Source organism: Tachypleus tridentatus, chromosome 13, assembly GCF_004210375.1.
Source record: "Tachypleus tridentatus isolate NWPU-2018 chromosome 13, ASM421037v1, whole genome shotgun sequence".
NCBI classification, from domain to species: Eukaryota; Metazoa; Arthropoda; class Merostomata; order Xiphosura; family Limulidae; genus Tachypleus; species Tachypleus tridentatus.
Window position 1 is genome coordinate 197,145,577 of NC_134837.1, and position 21,524 is coordinate 197,167,100.

Genomic DNA, 21,524 nt, shown 5'->3' on the forward strand with positions numbered 1-21,524 from the left:
AATAAGAAAATCTTAGTTGAGTTGAAACTTGAAGTATTTGGGTAAACATTTACTTACAAACGTTTGTGTGTATGGTATAATGTTATAATGGATTTTTGTTTAGAACCATGTAAGTAACATATTAAACTCTTATTTTGATCAATTATACGTATTTTTATCAGACCCAAAAAACGCAGTTAAAAAGAGTAATGCCGTTTAAAATGCCCGAAGCATCAAAAACCAAAAGGCCTAAAATTTGTGATAAAAATCTCAACCTACACGTTTTCTTTTTGTTTTCAATCCTTTTTAATTTGTTCATTTAGAATGCTAGATAAGTGGTATAGTAACTTTGCAACCTTTTCTCAGGGGTTTATTAACCTGTGTCTACACGTACATAGATGCGTGTGTGTGTGTGTGTGTTTATGAACAAAACAAACGGAAAACAGTTTTTGTTTTCTGATGCTATTTGTATTTCAACAGTAGGAAATGTGTCGCGTATATACACTTTTCGAATTAATTTAGAATAATTTCTTATAAATAACTACTCTTAAATCAAGAGTTATAGTTGATAGTCGACAAACGGCACCGAATTTTGAACATGAATCGATGCAGAAAATCAGCAAGACCTACAAAGCCAGGAACCAACAGGAGTGTATTTTTCCTTTGAAGCAGATTTTTATAAAATAACTATCGAAATATGGTTCCCACATTTATACATAAAGTGATAAAATACTTTTGTTTGAGATCCAAAGTAAAAATAAACTTGTTTCTTAGTAAGTTAACCACTTTTATTACTTTTTCATTTTTTCTCAAAAAGGAAAAATACACTCAGCATCACATAGAACATGACAAACATGAACCTATTTCTGGAACCAAATCTAAACAGTTTACATAATGCGTACAAATGTGTGTTTCACATAGCCAACTGTAACGTCACTAATATTTCCATATCCATTAATATATTATGATCAGTTTGTAGTAACTTGTGAGTATAAACAAATTTCCTTAACCAAATTTAAACAGTTTAATTTAGATGCTTAACAAATGTATTTCACATATCCAACTGGAACTTCACTAACATTTCCATTTCAATCAATAATATATTATCAGTTTATAGTAACTTATGAGCATAAACAAATTTCCTTAACTAAATTTGAACAGTTTCGTTTACATAATGCCTAACAAATCTGTGTTTCACATAGCCAACTGGAACTTCACTAACATTTCCACATCAATTAATAATACATTATGATCAGTTTAAAGTAACTTGTGAGTATAAACCTTAATGTTCCCTTTTAACTTCACAATATCCAACTTGCACTACAGAACTAAATCAATATATTTTACTGAAATTGCCAGAATCTACTTTCACAGAGCAATCTTAAGTACATATAAATTTCCACATTCACACTGATCTTATGTTTCCACTAATATGATAGTTCTGATAAAACCAGTTCTTTTAAGTAATAGCATTAGTTTAAGTGGAGCAAACCAGAACATAAAACACAATACTACGAGACTGTTGTTACCTTAATTTGGTAACCCTGAAGATTTTAAAGTTTAATACCAAAGAATCACAGTGAATATTTTATAAAGTTCATCAGATATTCTACGCAGATGACGGAAGGAGAAACTGCAGGGTGGTCGCTCCCAACCCACACTCAGTTCTCCCAGTTTCAGACATAACTCCTTCTTGATTTGAACTGCTACTAGTAGAATGGTGATTGATCCAGAGACCCACTCGCTTGCCACTAGTGTGTCTTTTTACATGTTTAGCAAGATGATCGCTCCTCATAAATCTCCGCTCACACACTGGACAAGCAAATTTCTTCTCTCCTGTATGAGTCCTCTTATGGCGTGAAAGTTCATCAGACCTTGAGAATTTTCTGTTACATCCTTCCCATGTACAGGCAAATGGTTTTTCCCCTGAAAAAAGAATTCCCACAACCTATAACTATGTCATGTGCTACCTGTATTTAAACAAACATCTGAACTGTAAAAAATTAAAATAATGACAATTAATCTGGGGAAGCAACATAAAGGACACCCTTACATATAGCATAATTACCTTTACTGTAAGAAAGGTCACAGAAGTATTTGTTCTCAGAAATAGATTTATAATTCTTGCAAAACTTATAAAATTGTTTTATTTCATGATTTTACATGGGCCTAAAAGAACTCTACTGTCTGTTAAAATATAACCACATTTCAATGGCCCACCAGGTACAGAAGAATACTATGTATTAAATTATTTACCTGTGTGGGTTCTTATGTGGGCCTTCAGGTGAGAACTTTTGAAGTAGGTCTTGGAACAATTAGGATAAGAGCACTGATATGCCCTTCGTCTTGCATCTGCCAGTAAACTGGCTTTATCTGTTGGTGAAAACACTAGTGGTGCAGGAGCTAATATCCGCGGTTTTGCAGCTTGTCCGTCGGAGATTCCACAGGTCACTGCCGTACCATTAATTCCCAGTGGTGCTGCTGCTACCAGAAACTGGAATATGGACCCATTAGACCCTAATAATGGTATCAAAGTGGTAGGGTTACCATTCGAAGTGTTGGGGAGAGAACAAGATTTGACCGGAGAGTCTTCTTGCTCACTGTTACTGGCCATCATTGGCCTGACAGTAGAAACAATGGGAACCACAGTTGTAGGAATGATCTTAGGAGCAATAGCAATAGGCTTAGCTGTACTCTGAGTGGTGCATGTGTTTAATACACAATGAACAGAAGATGTATCCAGAGTGAGTGGAAGCACCGTTGTTATCGGGGTGTGTTGCATGGTAACAGAACCAGAACTGAGACTCTGAGCAGTGGTTGTAACAGGCAGGCTAACTGAAGGAGACACTGCAGATTGCTTAACAGGAAATGTAGAGTTTCTATTGCAGGCAGGGAATTGGATAACTTCATTTGTTTTCAACTCATCCTTTTCAGTAATACTGTTTTCTGAGAAATGGCAAACTCTTGGAGCTCTTCTGATGACAGAAACAGGCATACCTGTTACCTGAGGACTTGGTGTAGGAGGTGGGGTTTGAGTCAAAAGCAACTGAAAATAAGAGAATAAACTCTTTAAATATATGCATGTTTCAGGTAAATGAACAAACTAGAACAAAAATTCTGCAGAAAACCTGACACAATCCCATGACAATAAAGAGACTTCTTATAATCACTACCATTTTACCAGGGTAGACTGACCACATGTTCATAGAAAAAGAAATATAAACATCCACTTTTTATCACAGAACATTCTCATCATAACTTTTATATTTTAATTTTATACATCCAGATTTTTCCCATTACAATCACTCAAAACACAGGAACACTCAATCATTGTTAACATTTGCTTATTACAAACACTATACATCTATTTGGATTGTCTCATTACAAACTTGGAAACCTACTCGGGCAAGCTTAGAACTGCTCTTCTTTTTCTGATTGATTTCTTCCAGTTCATCTTCTGAGTTGGGTGGTGTCAACTCGAGCTGTTTGGTACTGAAGAAATCTACACTGTCTTGTGTACTGCTGTCATGCTGGGCTGGGCATATCTGTTGGCTGATAGATAGCAGTGTTTGTACTGCATCAAAGTCATTCTTTTCTTGTACTGATCCATGAAGAAAATCCTCCTAGAAAAAAAACAACAAAATTTAATATCTGTTGTCATATATATTCTGAACATCTTTTAATTGGTTCTTTTTCTTTTAACTTCCTCCCAAATCAAATGATACGATTTACTTGATAAACAAATTGATATTTCACATTGTTACAAAAGAAGCTCAGATCACTATTAAATTCAAAAGAAATTTAATAGAAGAAAAGGGAAAGTTAAATCATTTCAAGGTACATGGAGCAGAATGGCATGGAACAAGTTTCTAAAAATTAATAAACCCTCAGAATGTGGATACATAGCCATATAAAGAGAAAACAACAAAACAAAGACCCGTCAAGATTTATAAAACCTCTAATGAAAATGTATTCTTGAATATAATTCCATACTGTGTAACTTTTTGGTTTGTTTTTTAAATCTGAGGAACTTCAAAACCACTTTTAAAATCTCTTGGACATCTCTGGTTTTGTTTTAATATTTAATAACTTGTATTATCAACAACAAAAAACGAGTTGTAACTATTACAAACCTGTCACTTTAGTGTTGATTCATAACATGCTAATTTATAGGAATTCACTTAAGTGTTTTCATTATGGCCTAATTTTCAAAATTATATAATATGGTTTTAAGGTTGATTTAGAAATTTGGTTTCTTCACAGCACTGACAGACTTTCATTTTAAAAAAGTGGCAAAATTATGTAAAGATACAGTCTGTTATTTACTAGCTGGTCCAGATTTCACACTAACAATTTATAAAAACATGTTAAATATTAAGATGATATTAAGATGCAAACACAGCAGACATTCTCATTCTGAAGAATGAATAACTACAAAAGGAGGATAAATCTGACATGGTGCAGGTAAGAAGTTGTTACAGCTGAGCAACTGGGGACTACTGGCTTTATAGTGCTGTTCTTCTGCTTTCTTTAATTGTTAATACAGGTTTGGAAACCTTTAAGAGAAATGTTGGAATGTCAATGGGACTCTCAAAAACTGAAATTTATAATGATAGACATTTCTGTAGTTGTCTGAAACTACAAGTCATGTGACTTTGTGTAGTTAGAATCATTTATAGGTTAATTTTCTTCTTATTGAAAAAAAACAACAAAACTTTTCATCATATTGTTCAGGAAAAAGTAAAGATGGAAGAACATATTTTCTCTCGACTGTTTCATCATCCTCCATAGTAACCATTATCTTTAAAACAATATAAAACCGATTTCACATTTGAAGTGTTGTCATTAAAACAATGGCCCATTCTATAAAAACTCCTCCCCCTAAATATTATCGCTCCCCAACACTTCAACAGAGCAAAGTTCAAAGTTTCTCTTAGATTTCTTCACTTGACTATCACACTAACTGTTACAATGACCCTCTAATTGGTTAAATGCAATCATCTCTCTCTCTTTGTGGATGCACAAATCAGAATAAACAGCCAAAGTCCATAGGTAGAGTATCGCTGTTAGTTCCACCTCTTATTAGTTTCTCTCCTTGAACTGCAATTGGGGAGATAAAATTGGTGCCATTTCATAGAAGATATGAAAAACCTTAGTGGTTTTGGGGACTTTACAGAACCAGACAAGGCTAGACAGCAGAATCGCACTACTTCTAGGCCACACTGCTTTGTAAGTACTAGTAGCCTATAGTTCTCATGCTGTCTTGTACAGTAATAATTCATCATAATCTATTCTATGTTTCACACATATCAAGTAAAGACAAAGAACTCTCTAAAGATATAAAAATCAAATTTTGATACTAAGTTACAAAATTCCTGGTAAGCATTATATACATAAAAATATCACAGAAACGTAACTGAATATTAAACTAAACTTATACTTCTAATAAAAGCTATTTTCACAAGTAAAATGGTGACACCGGCACGAGAAACAGTTTGTTTTTTTGTTGTTTGAACACCCTACAACTTAAGTGTTGTGTTTAAGCAGATTTTAATAAATATTACTGAATTCAGTTGTTAGTTAATACAATCACGGCTATTTATATCTTACTCTTAAAAAAATAAAAAGCTGAAGCTTTGGAAGACAAATGCTTATCTTTTGTTTCAGTTAAGCCTACATCTTACTCTTTCAGATTTAACTTAAAAACTTAAATTGTTGTTATCACAGCTTAAAAGTTTGTCAAATGAAACTTGCAGCTAACCAACTAGTACCTTGGTTATGATATACTAACTTGTATTTATTTATTTCATTAAAGGTCTATACTAGGATTTTTTATCAAATATTTTCTGATTAATACAAACACGTTTCGTCATATTTTAAAACAAGCAAACACTGGTTAAAACGTTGGAGTTCAAAATGACAGATAACACTTGATTCACGTGCACATCACATGAAATATTAACATTACAGCACAAAGCAGCGAAGGCTGGAAGCAAAAACCGCCTTTCAGCTCACGGTTAGTCAATATACTTACATGTCTACATTTCAGTAATAATATCAGTAATACAGACAACTAATTAATATAATCTTTTTTGACAGTTGACACATAAATTCAAATTTTGAATAAAAAACATAACCCAAACACAACGAAGCCAAAAATGTTGTTGTTTGTTTTATTTGGCTCCGTAAATGTTCACCAGTGTAATGCTTGTTCGAAATGCTGCCCATTGTGTTTGGAACAGCAAGAAAAGTAAAGTCGAACGTTCATCTGAAGGTTAACGCTAAATTAACTATTATTAACATAAAGTAGAAGATTATTTCGTTCCCGATACTTACAGAGAACGAATTTGGAGGAGTATGAGGTGGAGAATATGAAAGTCTAGACATCGTTAAACGCTGCAACATTCACTAACGACTTCAAACTAACGTAAAAATTTCTGCGGCCTTCGAAATCTGCTTTTATTCTAAAGCAATAGGGTGTGTATTGTAAATTCAAAACAAAGTCATATGGGCCGGAACTGTATTGTCCATTCAGAATCGAGGAAGATTGGAGGGCACGTTAACTCAGCCAATGAAGATTGAGTGTTCATGTGATCAGTGCGTGATAGTAGGTCTGTTGAGCACGTGTACCGTGTATGACAAGAGCATGAGTAACAAAGTGTTGCAGTTAGAGCGTGAGCTAATGCACGTACTGTTGACAAGCTTCGTAGACGGATATAACACGTATTTAGTCGAAACTAAAATATTTTCATCTTAAAAAAATATTTCATTGATCATGTAATGATATTTTATGTATCGCATTTCTTAAACATATTTTAAAATTAATTATTCATTTCGTTACAACGTATTAGAAGTAGTACACAATTAATAAATTTCGTAGTGTGTTATAGGAACAGTTAAATTCTTAAGATACTAGAATATACTCCCTTCTAGTTACATTTGAATGCTCAGACATTAAAATGATTCGTACGAGTTGTTTTTTTTACGTGGTTGTGAGGTTCGAAAGACAGCAACGCATAGTTTGATTGGATTACGATTTCGTTACTATGTGATCAGCCAGCGAGTCACGTTGGGAGACATACAGTCTCTTCTCGCAATGTAGCAATTCAAACATGTGTTTTAGAAGTTTTATGCCAACGTTTTGAATATACATTGTATTATATTTACAGTTATAGATTTTCCGATAATGTGACGTTTAACTTTGATTAAATTTATTATACGTCACATTATCGGAAAACCTATAAATCTAAAAACTGAACACAACAGCATGTGTAGGAGGAAATGACATAAGTTTGTAATACGTCACAGGAATTCTGGTCACCGTGTATTTTGATAGTCTTATGCCTACGGAGTTAAAGTGAGCGGTCTAAAGCCGAAGGTTCTTTAAATTATGTTGACGATTTAAATACATTTATTATTTCTATGGAATTACTAACGACAGGTTGGAGATGTATTCTGATTCACGATGGGGATTTTGTAGTTTAGGGGTGTGCTTTGATTAAAGTGGTTTTTCTACAAATTCTATTAAGATACGCTTTGTGCAAGTTTTATGTGCACTAATCACTTACAGAAGTGCAATAATATCAGTATGTAATTTGTTTGTCTGTTTGTTTTGAATTTCACACAAAGCTACAGGAGGGCTATCTGTGTTAGCCGTCCTTAATTTAAGTGTAAGACAAAAGGGAAGGCAGCTAGTCATCACCACCCACCGCCAACTCTTGTGCTACTCTTTTACCAACGAATAGTTGAGTGCCTTAACCACCTAACCATGCCGTGCATACTTAGAGAGAGGGATAAGAATTGGAGCAACTCTAACAAGTTGCTTTTATCGGATTTAGTGAAGAGTTATACGCAATATTATGCTAATTGCATTCGGTTCTCAACTTATAACTGCTTAACCAGACAACGCCATAAATATAGCGTTGGGAAAAGTTGCGAAATAGTTGATTATTATACGGTTGGTACTAAATAAGTTCAAACGAAACCAACTGAAAAAAAATCTTTTCTTCATAATAATACTTAGAAATTCAACTGTGTTCTAAATAAAATATAGTCACTTATATTACATCCTGTACAACAAAAGTAGTGTGCGCGATATTCGCATAACTATATGCAATTGTACGGTATATCTACATTCCTCCTGTCAGTCACTAACCATACAAACTTTTAAGAGATCGAACTGTAACTTTGCATAATATGAACACGAACAAGAAGATATTTAAAACCAATTTTACTAATATTTGACGAAGATATATTAGCTACAGTGAGAACCTATAGGACAACAGCTGAGCGAACACACCTTACTCCCCTGAGGTTAGGACAATCAGCGATGTCAATCTGTAGAAAGAATGCACGATTTTTTAGATGAGGGGAGAAAATAAGTGGAACTTATTTTATCTATTAAATGGAAATATAATCCCTCCCTGCATTACGAGAATACACACTCTTGGATAAACCCGATAATTATGTTAAAACATCGTGCGGAGCATTCACGGCAATATAAACGATAGCTGGACCCTATCTTTAAAAATTATAACTTCGTTGTAACTTCAATAAATATTTGTTTTATTGTCCTGCATTTCGCTTCTGTCTTGTTAGTGGTTTAGATAAGTTCAATATAATACTCCCGAAGTGCAGTTGAGTCACTTTTGTAGCACTTCCGTTTTTTTAAATAAACAATAAAAAAAGGCCGTACCAATATGGATCTTAGATTCTGCAACATTACGCACCGTCTGTCTACCAAGTTTGCGTGCACTTGTGACAAGCTGTGAAGCGAAACGCGGGTTAATAAAAACAGATAGTGGTAGGCTGTTGTTGTTTCGTCGGTTTTATCATTCCAAATTACAAGTTTCGGGTGGCCATCTTCTGCTAGTATGGCCTCTATTTTTGTGAAGTATAAACAAACTGTTTGTATATTCGACGTATTACACTGACGAACACTGTTTGTATATTACGTCGTGATTTCAACAGTTTGACGAACAATATTGAAGTTGGTTGTACAATTGTGTTTACATTTTCTGTTGGAGTATCTCTTATCACATATAATAATAATATCATTTACTTCAGTCAGTTCTCTCTCGCAGAAACACTCAACATAAACTGATGCTTTTTTCATATATATATATCTGGCCCGGCATGGCCAGGTGGGTTAAGACGTTCGACTCGTAATCTGAAGGTCGCGAGTTCGAATCCCCATCGTACCATACGTGCTCACCCTTTCAGCCGTGGCAGCGTTATATTGTGACGGTCAGTTCCACTATTCGTTGGTAAAAAGAGCAGCCCAAGAGTTGATGGTGGGTGGTGATGACTAGCTGCCTTCCCTCTAGTCTTACACTGCTAAATTAGAGACGGCTAGCGCAGATAGCCCTCGTGTAGCTTTGCGCGAAATTCAAAAACAGACCAAACAAATCTCTCTGAGTCACGTGGTTAAAAATAGAAAAAAGTGTTATTTTGGAGAGGATGGGGTGTTAATAGTATGACTCCAAACTGCGATGTTATTTTCACACAATACTTTAACCTGATAGGCTTAACATTTATTTTCCACAGAGGTTATATTTTAAATTAAGAACATTAATAAATCCATATTCTCGTTCCCCCATCACCCGATCGGTGAGCTTTTGAGCTTATAACGCAAAAGCTCAAGAGTCGATCCCTCCAGTTGGCTTAGCGCATTACATCCTTTAGGCAGCTTTGCGATTAAAAACAAATATATTTTTATTTTCGTACACACATTTAATATACCAGCCAAAGTAATATTATATATCATGCTATTTCTGGTTTATGATTTGGAACACAAGATCACACGCAAAAAAAATAAAAAATAAATGAATTTCAATAAAAGGCCCAATATTCGAGCACTTTCGAATTGCTTGGGTTGTAATAGATCTGATGGAGTGACAATCACAATGTCCCAGCGCTAAACTTAATAGGACTTGTCGATAACGGTTACACTTTGCATGTTTGTGGGAGTAGGTCATTATAACAAATGCGTGTACGAACATAATAGCTTTTGGTTCGTATTATGTGGTAACATAAATGTCCAAAGTCTGCTAGTGGTCATAATATTTCATTAAATCCTGCCTGATAAACATCGAGCGTTAGAAAAAACAACAACAATTTTGCAATTTCATGTGAAACGTTAGTCACTAATTTCCGTGGTGCTTCCTCTATCAAACTTGGAAAACTCGATTTTAAATTTAATCTGAACAAGTTATTGTTGTTTTGAATTAAGCACAATGCTATACAATGGGCTATCTATGCTCTGGTCACTCACGGGTATCGAAACCCGGTTTCTAGCGTTGTAAGTCCGCAGACATGCCGCTGAGTCGTTGGGGGGCTTTATCTGAATAAGCTGTAGTTTGTAAATACGGTACACTTGTAATGTTTAACACCATGATAAACACAACAGTTAGTGTTTGTGGACAAGACCGTTAAATATAACTTTACGTGTAAGTAAAACGTCGCATAAAATATCTAAACGCCAAGGCTTGGTACGTAAATGTAGAATGATTCTGGGGTCAATGGATCGTTTCATTGCAGAAACCCTTGTTTTAAAACTAAAGGAAAATTTAAATTATAAATCTAACAGTATGACGTTACTTTCGACTAAAAACGTAGATGATTATACGATCGTCCTTACCGCTTCAGTATATGACGCTACTTCCTATTAAAACAGTTCATTATATGGTCGTTCTTACTCTCTTAAGTATGTGACGTCATTTCCTATTTAAAGTAGCAAGACAGCAACACCCATCTTTAACTGTTGGGCTACTTTTTTTTTTGTCAATGAATAGTGGAACTGAACGTTGTTTTAACGTTCCTGCAGCTGAAAGGATGAGCATGTTTTGTGACGTGATTCGAATTCACGACCCTAAGATTATGAGTTGTTTGATCCTGACAGCATATCATATGAGGCTAACTTTTTACTATAAAACGCATGCGTATTCTGTGTTAAGAACACGGCCTCTGTGCAAAGATAATATAGGCTTCCTTCACGTTTCTGTATTGTAATTAAGTTCTTTTACGCTTCGCAGCCAGCTAGACAATTAAAAAAGTGTCACTCGTTGTTTACTTGTCATTTGAGAAAAAAAAAAAAAGCACGACAAACAGCGCCAACGTAATTTAAGAAAGAATTACTTTACATTAAAATAATTATTATTTAATTATATTCTACCAGACTGCTCTTCGTTCCTCATGATTCTTTTAAGATTTTTTTTTTTTTTTGCCGGATACTAAATCCCATCGTATTAAACTTTTGATTTTGGAAAAATGAAAGCAGTGCCCAAGAAACACGTGGGCGTTCAGCAAGGTGTCGCCATATTGCTTACGTAAGAGGTAGTGACGTTACGAAAATTCTCCAGCGAACGTGAGATGACTGTTGCTAGGCTGATCTCGCACACACCTTCAAACCAGTTATAGTTAAGTGTAGTTCTACGTTGTCGAATTTTTATAGCCGATCTACGCGAACGAAAATACCCATGTACTCATTGAGAGAATTGTGGGAAAAAAATCAAGATTATATTAAAACTGTTATGTTGGTGTGAGTTTGAACATTTTTCTATACATGTCTTCAAGTGCTACTGTTTAAACCGGTTATGATTTTGCGCGAAGTATTTCGGGTCCTAACAAATATATATGACAATCAATATCACAGGTACTAATGTATGTGGTATGATTTATACATAAGATTTGTCTATTACTTTTATGTTTACACGTATATATGTACGCCTTCTCTTGATATTTAGTGTAGTGTTTCGCCTTTGGGGCTGAATGAGGTTCAGAAAACGAATTGCCTTTTAATTTAGCGTTTTATATTTTCCATATTTACATTTAATTGTAATTAAAACAAATGAATTCTGCACATTGTGATGTGTACATAAAAATAATTTCAACGTATATCTCTCATTCTAGGCTCACGAACTTTACTGATTATCCGTCTCTATAATATCAATATTTACAACTTTTTTTAATGTCAGAACAAACTTATGTGTGAATCACAAAATTATTACTACGTAATGCATCAATGAAAACATTTACTAACGTGTCTATGACGTTGTGGGGTTACTCTTAGCTGATATTTGTTTTGTTTTTTCTCATAAGCCCCTTGTTTTCCTCTACACTCGGTACCTTGACCTCTGAATGTAATCACAGGACGTGTAGTAATGTTTATTATGACCGCTAGGGTAGGTCGGTAGCAATGGCAATCAACAACAAGGTTGATTGTAAAGCTGTATTTCACTTTGGGAATGGCGTCCAAGTTGAACGCGAACTTTGATCGATTACAAAAGGAAAAAGAAATATTTATCGTGTTAACTTTCATGCGAATTAAATAAGTTTTGATAGTTTAAACCTCACGATTTGTTTCACCTAGGCGTATCAGCGAGCGGAAGCTGTCAGAAACTTCATACATTGGTACTTTTTGTAGACAAATAAAACCAGATTTAGTTTCTGGGCTTCTACACACATACACGCGCGCGTGCATAAATATTCTTCGTAAAATATTGTACTTAAGATCTTAAGACATTAAATTCATTGGACAAGGTATGGGCCTGTGATTAGTGTCCAGAACTGTAGATCCGACAGTCTGTGGTTCCCGTTTCGTTATTAAAACAAACAACAAACAAAACGCTTACGCTTAGAGCTTTGAAGAGTTGAGTGCTGTGCAAGCGTGACGGTTAATTCCATCTGTTCTATTAGAGTATCTCAAGAATTGGCGGTGGGTGCTGTAGACCATCTGCCTTTCCCTTATTCATCAGCTCAAAGTTAGAGACAGCTAACACAGGTGGCCCATGAGTAGCTTTGCTTGTATGGGTTTTATGGACAATGAAATACAAGAGATAAGTTGAAAATATCTGCAAGAACACACATTCTTGGAACGTACGGCGGAGAGTAATTTCGAAGTCGGACAATAAAGGTAAAACAAGCACAAATAAAGAAAAAATGAATTGGGATTCTATTGATAGTCAGTGTAAATGTTTATTGTTTACACTGCCAGGATTCTAAATATTTTGGGTTTTAAATCGGTTGCTGGGATGTGAACATTTTCCACCCACATCCACAAAGGACGGAAAGATTTCTATTATACTGTACTTTCTAATACGGTATACCATAATCATAAGCTGCATACGTTGACGAGTAGTCATTCCAAATTACATATATGGGGAGAAAACTCCCAACTTATGCTAATTAGTACAAGTGTCTGTGTTAACTTTTGTTATAAACTCGTCTCCTTCCAAGGGAATGGACACAGGTAATATGGTACAAGTTTTTATCTTAGTAAAAGTATCAGTAAATATTTAAATATATTATGAACTTTGATATATCTTTGAGTGATACTGATACCGGCTGTGGTAGGACACGCCTTTTAAAGTATAATATGTTTATTTTTTATACTATGGTTTTTACCATAATACTGATATAACTCTTCGCTAAATCCGATAAAAGCAACTGCTGGACTCGCTGTAGTTCGTGATCTTCTCTCTACGTCACGTGGTCCTGTTTATAAGTCTAAAAATATGAAAAGATGTTCTTTCGGAGAGGATGGGGTATTTAAATTTTGACTCCAAAGTGTGATGTTATGTTGACACATACTTTAACCTACGAGCTTATGAACAGAGAGGATGGGGTATTTAAATTTTGACTTCAAAGTGTGATGTTATGTTGACACATACTTTAACCTACGAGTTTATGAACAGAGAGGCTTAACATTTATTTTTCAATCAGATCCTAAACTGTTGATTTGATTTATAAGATTTGACTATTTCTTTTACATCTATCTGCATATCTGTACGGATTTTATTTGTTTTTTCCAAAACTGTTGATTGTAAACTGTATAGTTTGGCTTGTACGTTTCGTGGACAATTTGACGCCGCCGTACAGGTTAACTTTGAGCGTGCTGTTAGACAGAAAACTGTACTTAGACCAAATCTTAATTCTAAATGTTGAATTGGTCATGTGAAGATTAGAAAATATAAAAAAAGACCAAAATGTAGCAGAAAAGTTAATAACAAATAGCAGTTCGACTCATATAATTTCTCCAACGTGAGAAGAACTTATGTTTGTAAATTTCAAGTGGTTCTGTGTATGTGTGTTCTTTTTTCTTATAGCAAAGCCACATCAGACTATCTGCTGAGCCAACCGAGGGGAATCGAACCCTTGATTTTATCGTTGTAAATCCATAGACTTACCTATACTAGTGGTGGGGGGGGCTCAAGTGGTTCTTTTGAGTTATAAACAAACGACTTAAGAAAAATAACACAAGTTGCACGTGCAGAAGTTTCTCATGTCTTTGAAATACTTTAGTTACCGCAGTATCGACTAGATAAGTTTCCTGACTGTAAACAACACTAAGACTTAACAATATCTTATCATATTAAGGTTAAAGGTTATTTCAAAAGTAATCCTTCCAATTCAAGAAAATAAGAATTTTTCGCGAACTTTATGGTTTTCCCCGCAAAGGTACTGCGTGGTTAGAGGTGGCGAGAGGAATTCTAGGCTTCGAAAAACCCAAGGTTAATTAGCTAACCCGATGCGATGAAGCAATATTTCCTTTGAAAAACTCATTATATGCGTAGCACTGATGGTCTGCAAGGATAGAACATTGAAATACACGTAATATTAAAATGCAATCCTTGAATCAAACCGGTCCGTCTTGTCAGACAGTGCTACAACAATTCTATGAACAATATGCTTTCACCCTACATGCGGATCAGTTATTTAGAGTTAGTGTTATAACTAAAAAGAAATAAATTGGCCTTTCAACTCTATCTAATAGAATACAACTTTAAACTTCCTCGGGTGCTGAATGACATTCCAACAAGGGGGCGACAGTTTACTCTCTTATTTCATGTACATATTTGTCATTTCCCGTTTCTCTTCTTCTTTTCAGTACCAATCATTGTATGTGACATTTCTCAGCTGATCAGTACCTTCAGTTTCCTCAGCCACCGTTTGGTCTACTACTTTTCAGAGGGCGACTTCCAACAACAGCGTGACTCTAAGAACTTGTGACTGATAGTAAAGAACTTTGACAACCACATATTTGTCATATCCTGTGCCAACGAAGGTTTTCGCTCAGTACCTTCTCTGTTAAAACCTGATTCTCACACTTGTTATAACCTTCACATTTATTGCCACAGCCTGTTTTTATTATCAGTGTTTGTCCAAATTTCCACAAACAACCTGTACCTATTATCAGTGGCACACAGTAGTAATCAGCTTGTGCTTCTGTTTATCTCTCAGTATTTGAAGTGAAAAATTTTTAGTTCAAGTTCTATTTTTCAGGTCCCATCATAATTATACTTCCATTTTACAAACACAAATTGACTATCTGTTTGTGAGTCATTACGCGACACTAAAACTTTCAGTCGTAGTTTGTCCTTATATTTCTTACTTTTAGTGATTTTCTATTTCCAGCCAAATTGTGACCGTTTACATCACAGTTGTACTATCATCTCTCATTGACAAGTCACAGTGTGACACTACATTATACAGTGCCTCTCTTAATTTCCACTATCAGTTGCAATAATTGACTTTTTAACGTTTTAAAAATTAAACTGACCTATTATTGTTAGCTGTAAGAGTATGAATACATTTTTTATTCAATTTGACTTTTAAACTATTTTAAACTATTCTGCTTTCTGGCAAGCATTCAGACTTATGAATATCAAATAGAGCATTTTAAAACCAAAAGGTACAGGGAGAATCAAAATTCGAAATGAAATTTCAAACTTATATAAAAGAGAACAGAACACTCATATTCCTACGCACCAATGCCTAATATTCTGTCTATATAGGCACGTGAATATATCAAATTTTGTTTGATAACGTTTTATTGTTGAAACTAAAGGTTGTCGTAGCCGATATAAAGTGATTTTTATGCATCTGTGGTTATATCTATTTATTTTAAATAAACAGAAAGAAATAGGGTAGTTTTCATATTGTTTCATTTTGATTAATAACTTCTTTCAACGAAATATAGTTGTTTTCTTGTCTGCATGTGTGCTATTGGATTATGTACGCTTCTTACTATCGTAGTTGTCCACAACATATACAATCGTTTATTACTACCCTACTACCTTTACATAATATGCAGTTTACACATGGGGGTTGTCTTTCAGTTATATAAGCTTCTGTCTTGGCGCAACTGTTTTAAATTAGCACGCCTTTATCTCAACGCTATTGTTTGTACGAACCGTATTTCTCTAACGCCATATAATGTTTTATTTCTTTGTTGTTGTTTTATAAACAATAAATGCTTCTATCTCTAAGCAAATAATCATTTTATTTGATCAATTCATGAACATTTGAAGAGAAAAAAATGTAAAAAAACATATGTAGACTTTTGTAATAGTAACAATTGCAATATAAAAGTGTTAGTCAAACTTGGTAGAGCCAGGTGGGTTAAAGCGTTCGACTCGTAATCCGAGGGTTGCGGGTTCGAATCCCCGTCGCACCAAACATGCTCGCCCTTTCAGCCCTGTGGGCGTTATAATATGGCTGTTAATCCCACTATTCATTGGTAAAAGAGCATCCCAAGAGTTGGCTGTGGGTGGTGATGACTAGCTGCCTTCACTCTAGTCTTACACTGCTAAACTAGGGACGGCTAGCACAGATAGCTCTCGTGTAGCTTTGCGTGAAATTCACAAACTAACCAATGGGAAAGGAACCTTAAATGAGCGAAACATGCATTAAACATTTAAAAAAAAAACAACTATTTTCTATTCAACAGATTGGTGTATTTTAATTTATCAGTAGATGTATGCGATTTTGCCATCAATAACTTTAAATCGATTTAATATATGTTTTATTAAGGCGAATGCTGTTCTTAATTCTAGAGAGTCTACCGCTCTCTGCCAACTCTTGGGTTACTCTTTACTATTGTTTTTTGAATTTCGTGCAAAGCTACTCAAGGGTTATCTGCGCTAGCCGTCCCTAACTTAGCAGTGTAAGACTAGAGGGAAGGCAGCTAGTCATCACCACTCACCGCCAACTCTTGGGCTACTCTTTTACCAACGAATAGCATCTATAACATTATAACGCCCCCACGGCTGAAAGGGCGAGCATGTTTGGTGCGACGGAGATTCGAACTCGCGACCCTCAGAATACGAGTGGAACACCTTAACCCACCTGGCCATGCCGAGCACTTTTTTACGAAAGAGTAAGATTGACTGTCAAATTATAACATCCCTACTGTCAAAAGAGTGATCATGTTCGAGGACGGGTTTCGAACCTGCAACACTCAGATTTTGAGTCATGTGCCCTTACCATCAGACTACAAATGTTCATAAAAGTTGAGGAACTAAATGAAGCTGGTTTAATTTTTATACTAGAATCATAACTATATTAAAGTAAAATTAACTGTAAGATAGTTAGTTATGCGAATGCCAGCAACCAAAGTAAGCTTAACAAATGCACTGTCAGTGTTAGAAACAAAGTTAAAGGCTTAAGCCTAGACTTATCTCATATAAAAATGATATATAATTTACAATTGTAATGTACGTTTTAAACACGCCACTTTTATTGCAGAATTCTTCAAATTCTATTCAATGAGCCAATTGCATTTTGGAAAATATAATCATTTTATCCTTACACAGTATTCTGCACATAGATTATCCATGATACAAACTGGATACGACTTCCTTATTATATTTATATTGGCCGATGTGTTCTAGTCGAGTGCCATGTTGCATCGGCGTCACTGCTGATAGATACGACCCAGTTAGCATATTCAAATGTTATACATATACAAGATTATGTTCAACCCAAAATAAACTTCCGAAACTCAAGTAAACACGGCTATGAATACAATCCATTACGATGGACATATTATGCAGCTTTTCTAATAATAAAATAAATTAATAAACAAGTCAGTAACATAGTAATAATTTATATAAAACACCAACTAATTAATAAATGTTCTAACGGAATGATTTCACCATCTTATTTGTTTGGTTTGGTGTTTTGTGACGCAACTAGGCTATCTGCGCTTCTTATTTGTATTTATGAATACTGTGTGTAACTTGTAGAATAATAATACAATTTACGGTAAATTAAAAACAAAGTGGAAGTCAGCTGATTCAATAAACATACGGCCAATATCACTTTACTTGGTCAATCATAGACTTGAATGAGGGAAGCGATCTAAAATTATTTTTGTAGACAGACATTCATTATCTAGTATATAGAAAATTAACACTTAAACAATAAATCAAACTAAATAAATAGATGCATGTATATTAGAGAGAGAGGCCTGGTATGGCCAGGTGGTTAAGGCACTCGACTCATATTCTGAAGGTCGAGGGTTCGAATCCCCGTCGCACCAAACAGGCTCGCCATTTCAGATGTGGGGGCGTTATAATGTCACGGTCAATCCTACTATTCGTTGGTAAAAGAGTATCCCAAGAGTTTGCGGTGAGTGGTGATGACTAACTGCCTTCCATCTAGCCTTACACTGCTAAATTAGGGACGGCTAGTGCAGATAACTCTCGTGTAGCGTTGCACAAAATTAAAAAAAAAAAAAAACATTAGAGAGAGAGATGTGACACATTATTTTTCGGACTTATGACACGATTTTGGAGCCTTGTCATCGTATAATATTCTGTTATTGAACATTAATGATTCTGTGCTTGCGAAGTGTACCTTCGCGTTGTAATTTTCTGTCACGGCACTATTTTTAAACAAGATCTAGTTAGTTGCGTTATGTCAGGGATAACAGAACGTCAACACGAAAAGAAAATGTTTTAAAGCTAAAAATGCGTAAAAATATACCTCTGAAATGGAACGAACAGTCTGGAATCAATACAATTTGGTTTTTAGTATTTATTTTGCCCGCGTAGACCACGTTGTAAATTAGGCGCAAGTGTAAAAAATAGATATTATCTGTAAGTTAAGATTAGCCTAAATTTCGATAATTTATTTTTTAGGGTATCAAGTTTCTCAGCTAATTAGCAAATTACTGCTTACAGTTCAGTTTCCTGTAAAATAAACAACTATCAGTTTCAAACAGTAACTATAACTTATGTTTAAATATATTTGATATAACTTTTCTCTTTCCCCGACTTTAACTATAGTTCAGTATTCAAATAGGCGTATGTATCAATTAATTAAAAAAAGGCATGAAAACAAAAGCATTAACTTTTGTTTACTCTCCAGTAAAATTAATTTTCAGTTTATAATTCATAAATTAACAACAGAATATTTGTGTTAAAAGTCTAGAAGAATGTGATTGCATTAAATGTATCTCTATTTCCTGAAGACTTGACTTGGGGGCATCTTTACCCTGTATTACATGCACTTTAAAATACAATTAAAATTATCCACAGTGGGTAATTTTAATTGTATTTTAAACGTTAGAGTTGCATGCAAGAGTGTAAACGAATATATTATTTTAAATATTACAGTATAAACGACAGTAATAAACGCAGCAAATTTACAGTATTCTTGCTATGTTTTCAAAATCATTCCAGAAATATGATTTTCATCAAAATAAAAAGCTGACAAAATAAAAGAACATAACTTAGAATACCTTTCTCTTTAGCACTCTAAATATTTTTTTACTGTTTGTTGTTGTGTCCTTTTGTTATATAAAACAGATAGAATAAGTCTTGCCTTTCTCATTGTTATAATTGGCGAGTTGTGCTTTCCTCGTTGTTATAATTAGTAAGTATTGTATTCCTAATGATAATTTTTGGTTTATCATTATTCTCTTGTCTTCTCTATTGTCCTTATTCCTAATCTTATCACACAATTTTTTTTTCTGTTGCCTATTTTTACTTCTCTTTCTATTTGTTCTTGCTCTGAAATATTTGCTATAGCTTTATCACTTTAAAAAAAACGCTTTGTATTCATATGTTTTCCCCTTATTCTTACAGGTTTAATTTTTGGTGACGGACCGAAGACAATTACCAGTATAATCTTATCCTTGATTTTCTATTGGAAAGACAACAGAAGGCACCAGGACGAGCTTCAACAGAGTTTGATACTTCTGTTTCGTTAGTCTCTCTTCCCGATGGCTGACTGGTTAGTTTGAAAGCTTATAACGCTAAAAATTGGATTTTAATACTCCCAGAGAGCACAGCGCAGATAGCCCATTGTGTTGCCTTATGTGTAACAACAAACAAACAGTTTCATAAAGAATGTTCTGTTCTAGTGGTCCGTTTATGACAAGTTAGTATACTTGTTTGGTACCTTGATGGCTAATCACTGTTGATGGTGCTAGAATTAAAACGCTACATATTAAAAAAACAACTTTTCTTTTACAAATTGTCACTGTTTACCAAAGACGTGCCTTGATGATATGAGGATAGTTTTATTCTACCAACAAACTGACCTTTTTTTTGATGATGTTTTGTGATTTGTTCACGGATCTAATACGAGAATGCCTTAAATGTAAAATAGAAGAAGCTGTAACAATTAAATAATTGTGTTTATTATGTTTATGTGTAACTTCTTCGCTTAACTGTGAGTTACTCGTGAAATCTATGCTTCTATAGAAGCAACAACACGACATTTGCTATCTAACCACCAGATCTCATAAGATGGATCAGATATTCATTTTCAGGTGGCAAATCCTAATTATACAGTTAGTTCTCTTCTGAAAAGACCTTTGAGAATTAAACTTCATTGTGAAATAGAATGACACATTTAGAAAAATAAATAATTTGTGCAATGTTTCGGCGGCACATGCGGCTGTCATCGAGTATAGGCATCGTGATATAAAAGTCTTTGGGGTATATATTATTATTATTTAGTTTATTATATGAATACATACTGTATGATTGTTTATAGTATTTTTATTATAACAGTTCAAAAACAGACGATTATTGGAAATTGTGTTTGTAATTCACTGACGTTGAGAATATAGCGACCTAGACGATTTAGTAATAAACATAAATAGTATGAAATGAGCGGGAAATAAGAGACAAATAACACAGTAGAAGGAGAAGGGAGTAAAGTCAAGGCCAAGTAAAAATTAGGCGTCAACTTCGGTAAAAATGATAGGCCTAACGTTTAATATGTTTAAATAAGACTAACTGTAGAAAAGGAGAAAAAAAAAGAATAATTTATACCATTAAAGCACGCTTCTAAATTAACCGAATTAGCCTAATTGTACTTTAACAAAAGGAACAGAAGATATTTTGAAGACAGAAGATCAAACGATTTCTGGAAGAGCAGTGTCTGATGTAGTAATTCGCGTCAAATGTGTAAGTGAATTATATACAGAATACTAGTGCGATAGAAGTAGGGGAAGGTAGTTCGTTTTGTCAACTGAAATACTAAAGTAATTGATTAGGCCTAAGTAGACATTTGGCAAGGAGAAGAGAACCAAATAGTGTTTATAATATTCCTATAGCCACTATAGTGTACAGAATTTGTTGTACCCAAGTTTAAGTTACTTTAACTAGTTCCGAATATGTATATTATTTTCAAAACAAGTAAAGGGAGTGCTGTTCGTTTATTTTTTTCGAAATTATCGATAGCAAGTTACAGACAGATATCGTAGAAGAATCCGAAGCCGAACAACAACATCATAGTATATACTTACA

The 21,524-nt window shown here is 34.4% G+C and overlaps 1 protein-coding gene and 1 long non-coding RNA gene across 2 annotated transcripts; one reads left to right on the forward strand and one right to left on the reverse strand.

Moving 5' to 3' along the window:
• Positions 1–425: 425 nt before the first annotated feature.
• On the reverse strand, positions 426–6,483 carry LOC143239668 (uncharacterized). The gene is made up of 4 exons (XM_076481014.1): positions 6,316–6,483; positions 3,381–3,602; positions 2,236–3,025; positions 426–1,905 (listed from the first exon to the last, which is right to left on the reverse strand). The coding sequence occupies exons 1-4, from the start codon at positions 6,382–6,384 to the stop codon at positions 1,589–1,591; spliced, it is 1,398 nt and encodes a 465-aa protein (XP_076337129.1). The 5' UTR covers positions 6,385–6,483; the 3' UTR covers positions 426–1,588.
• LOC143239669 (uncharacterized) lies at positions 4,923–20,408 on the forward strand. The gene is made up of 2 exons (XR_013021301.1): positions 4,923–5,208; positions 19,851–20,408. It is a non-coding gene; the product is annotated as an uncharacterized LOC143239669 (long non-coding RNA).
• The last annotated feature ends 1,116 nt before the right edge of the window (positions 20,409–21,524 follow it).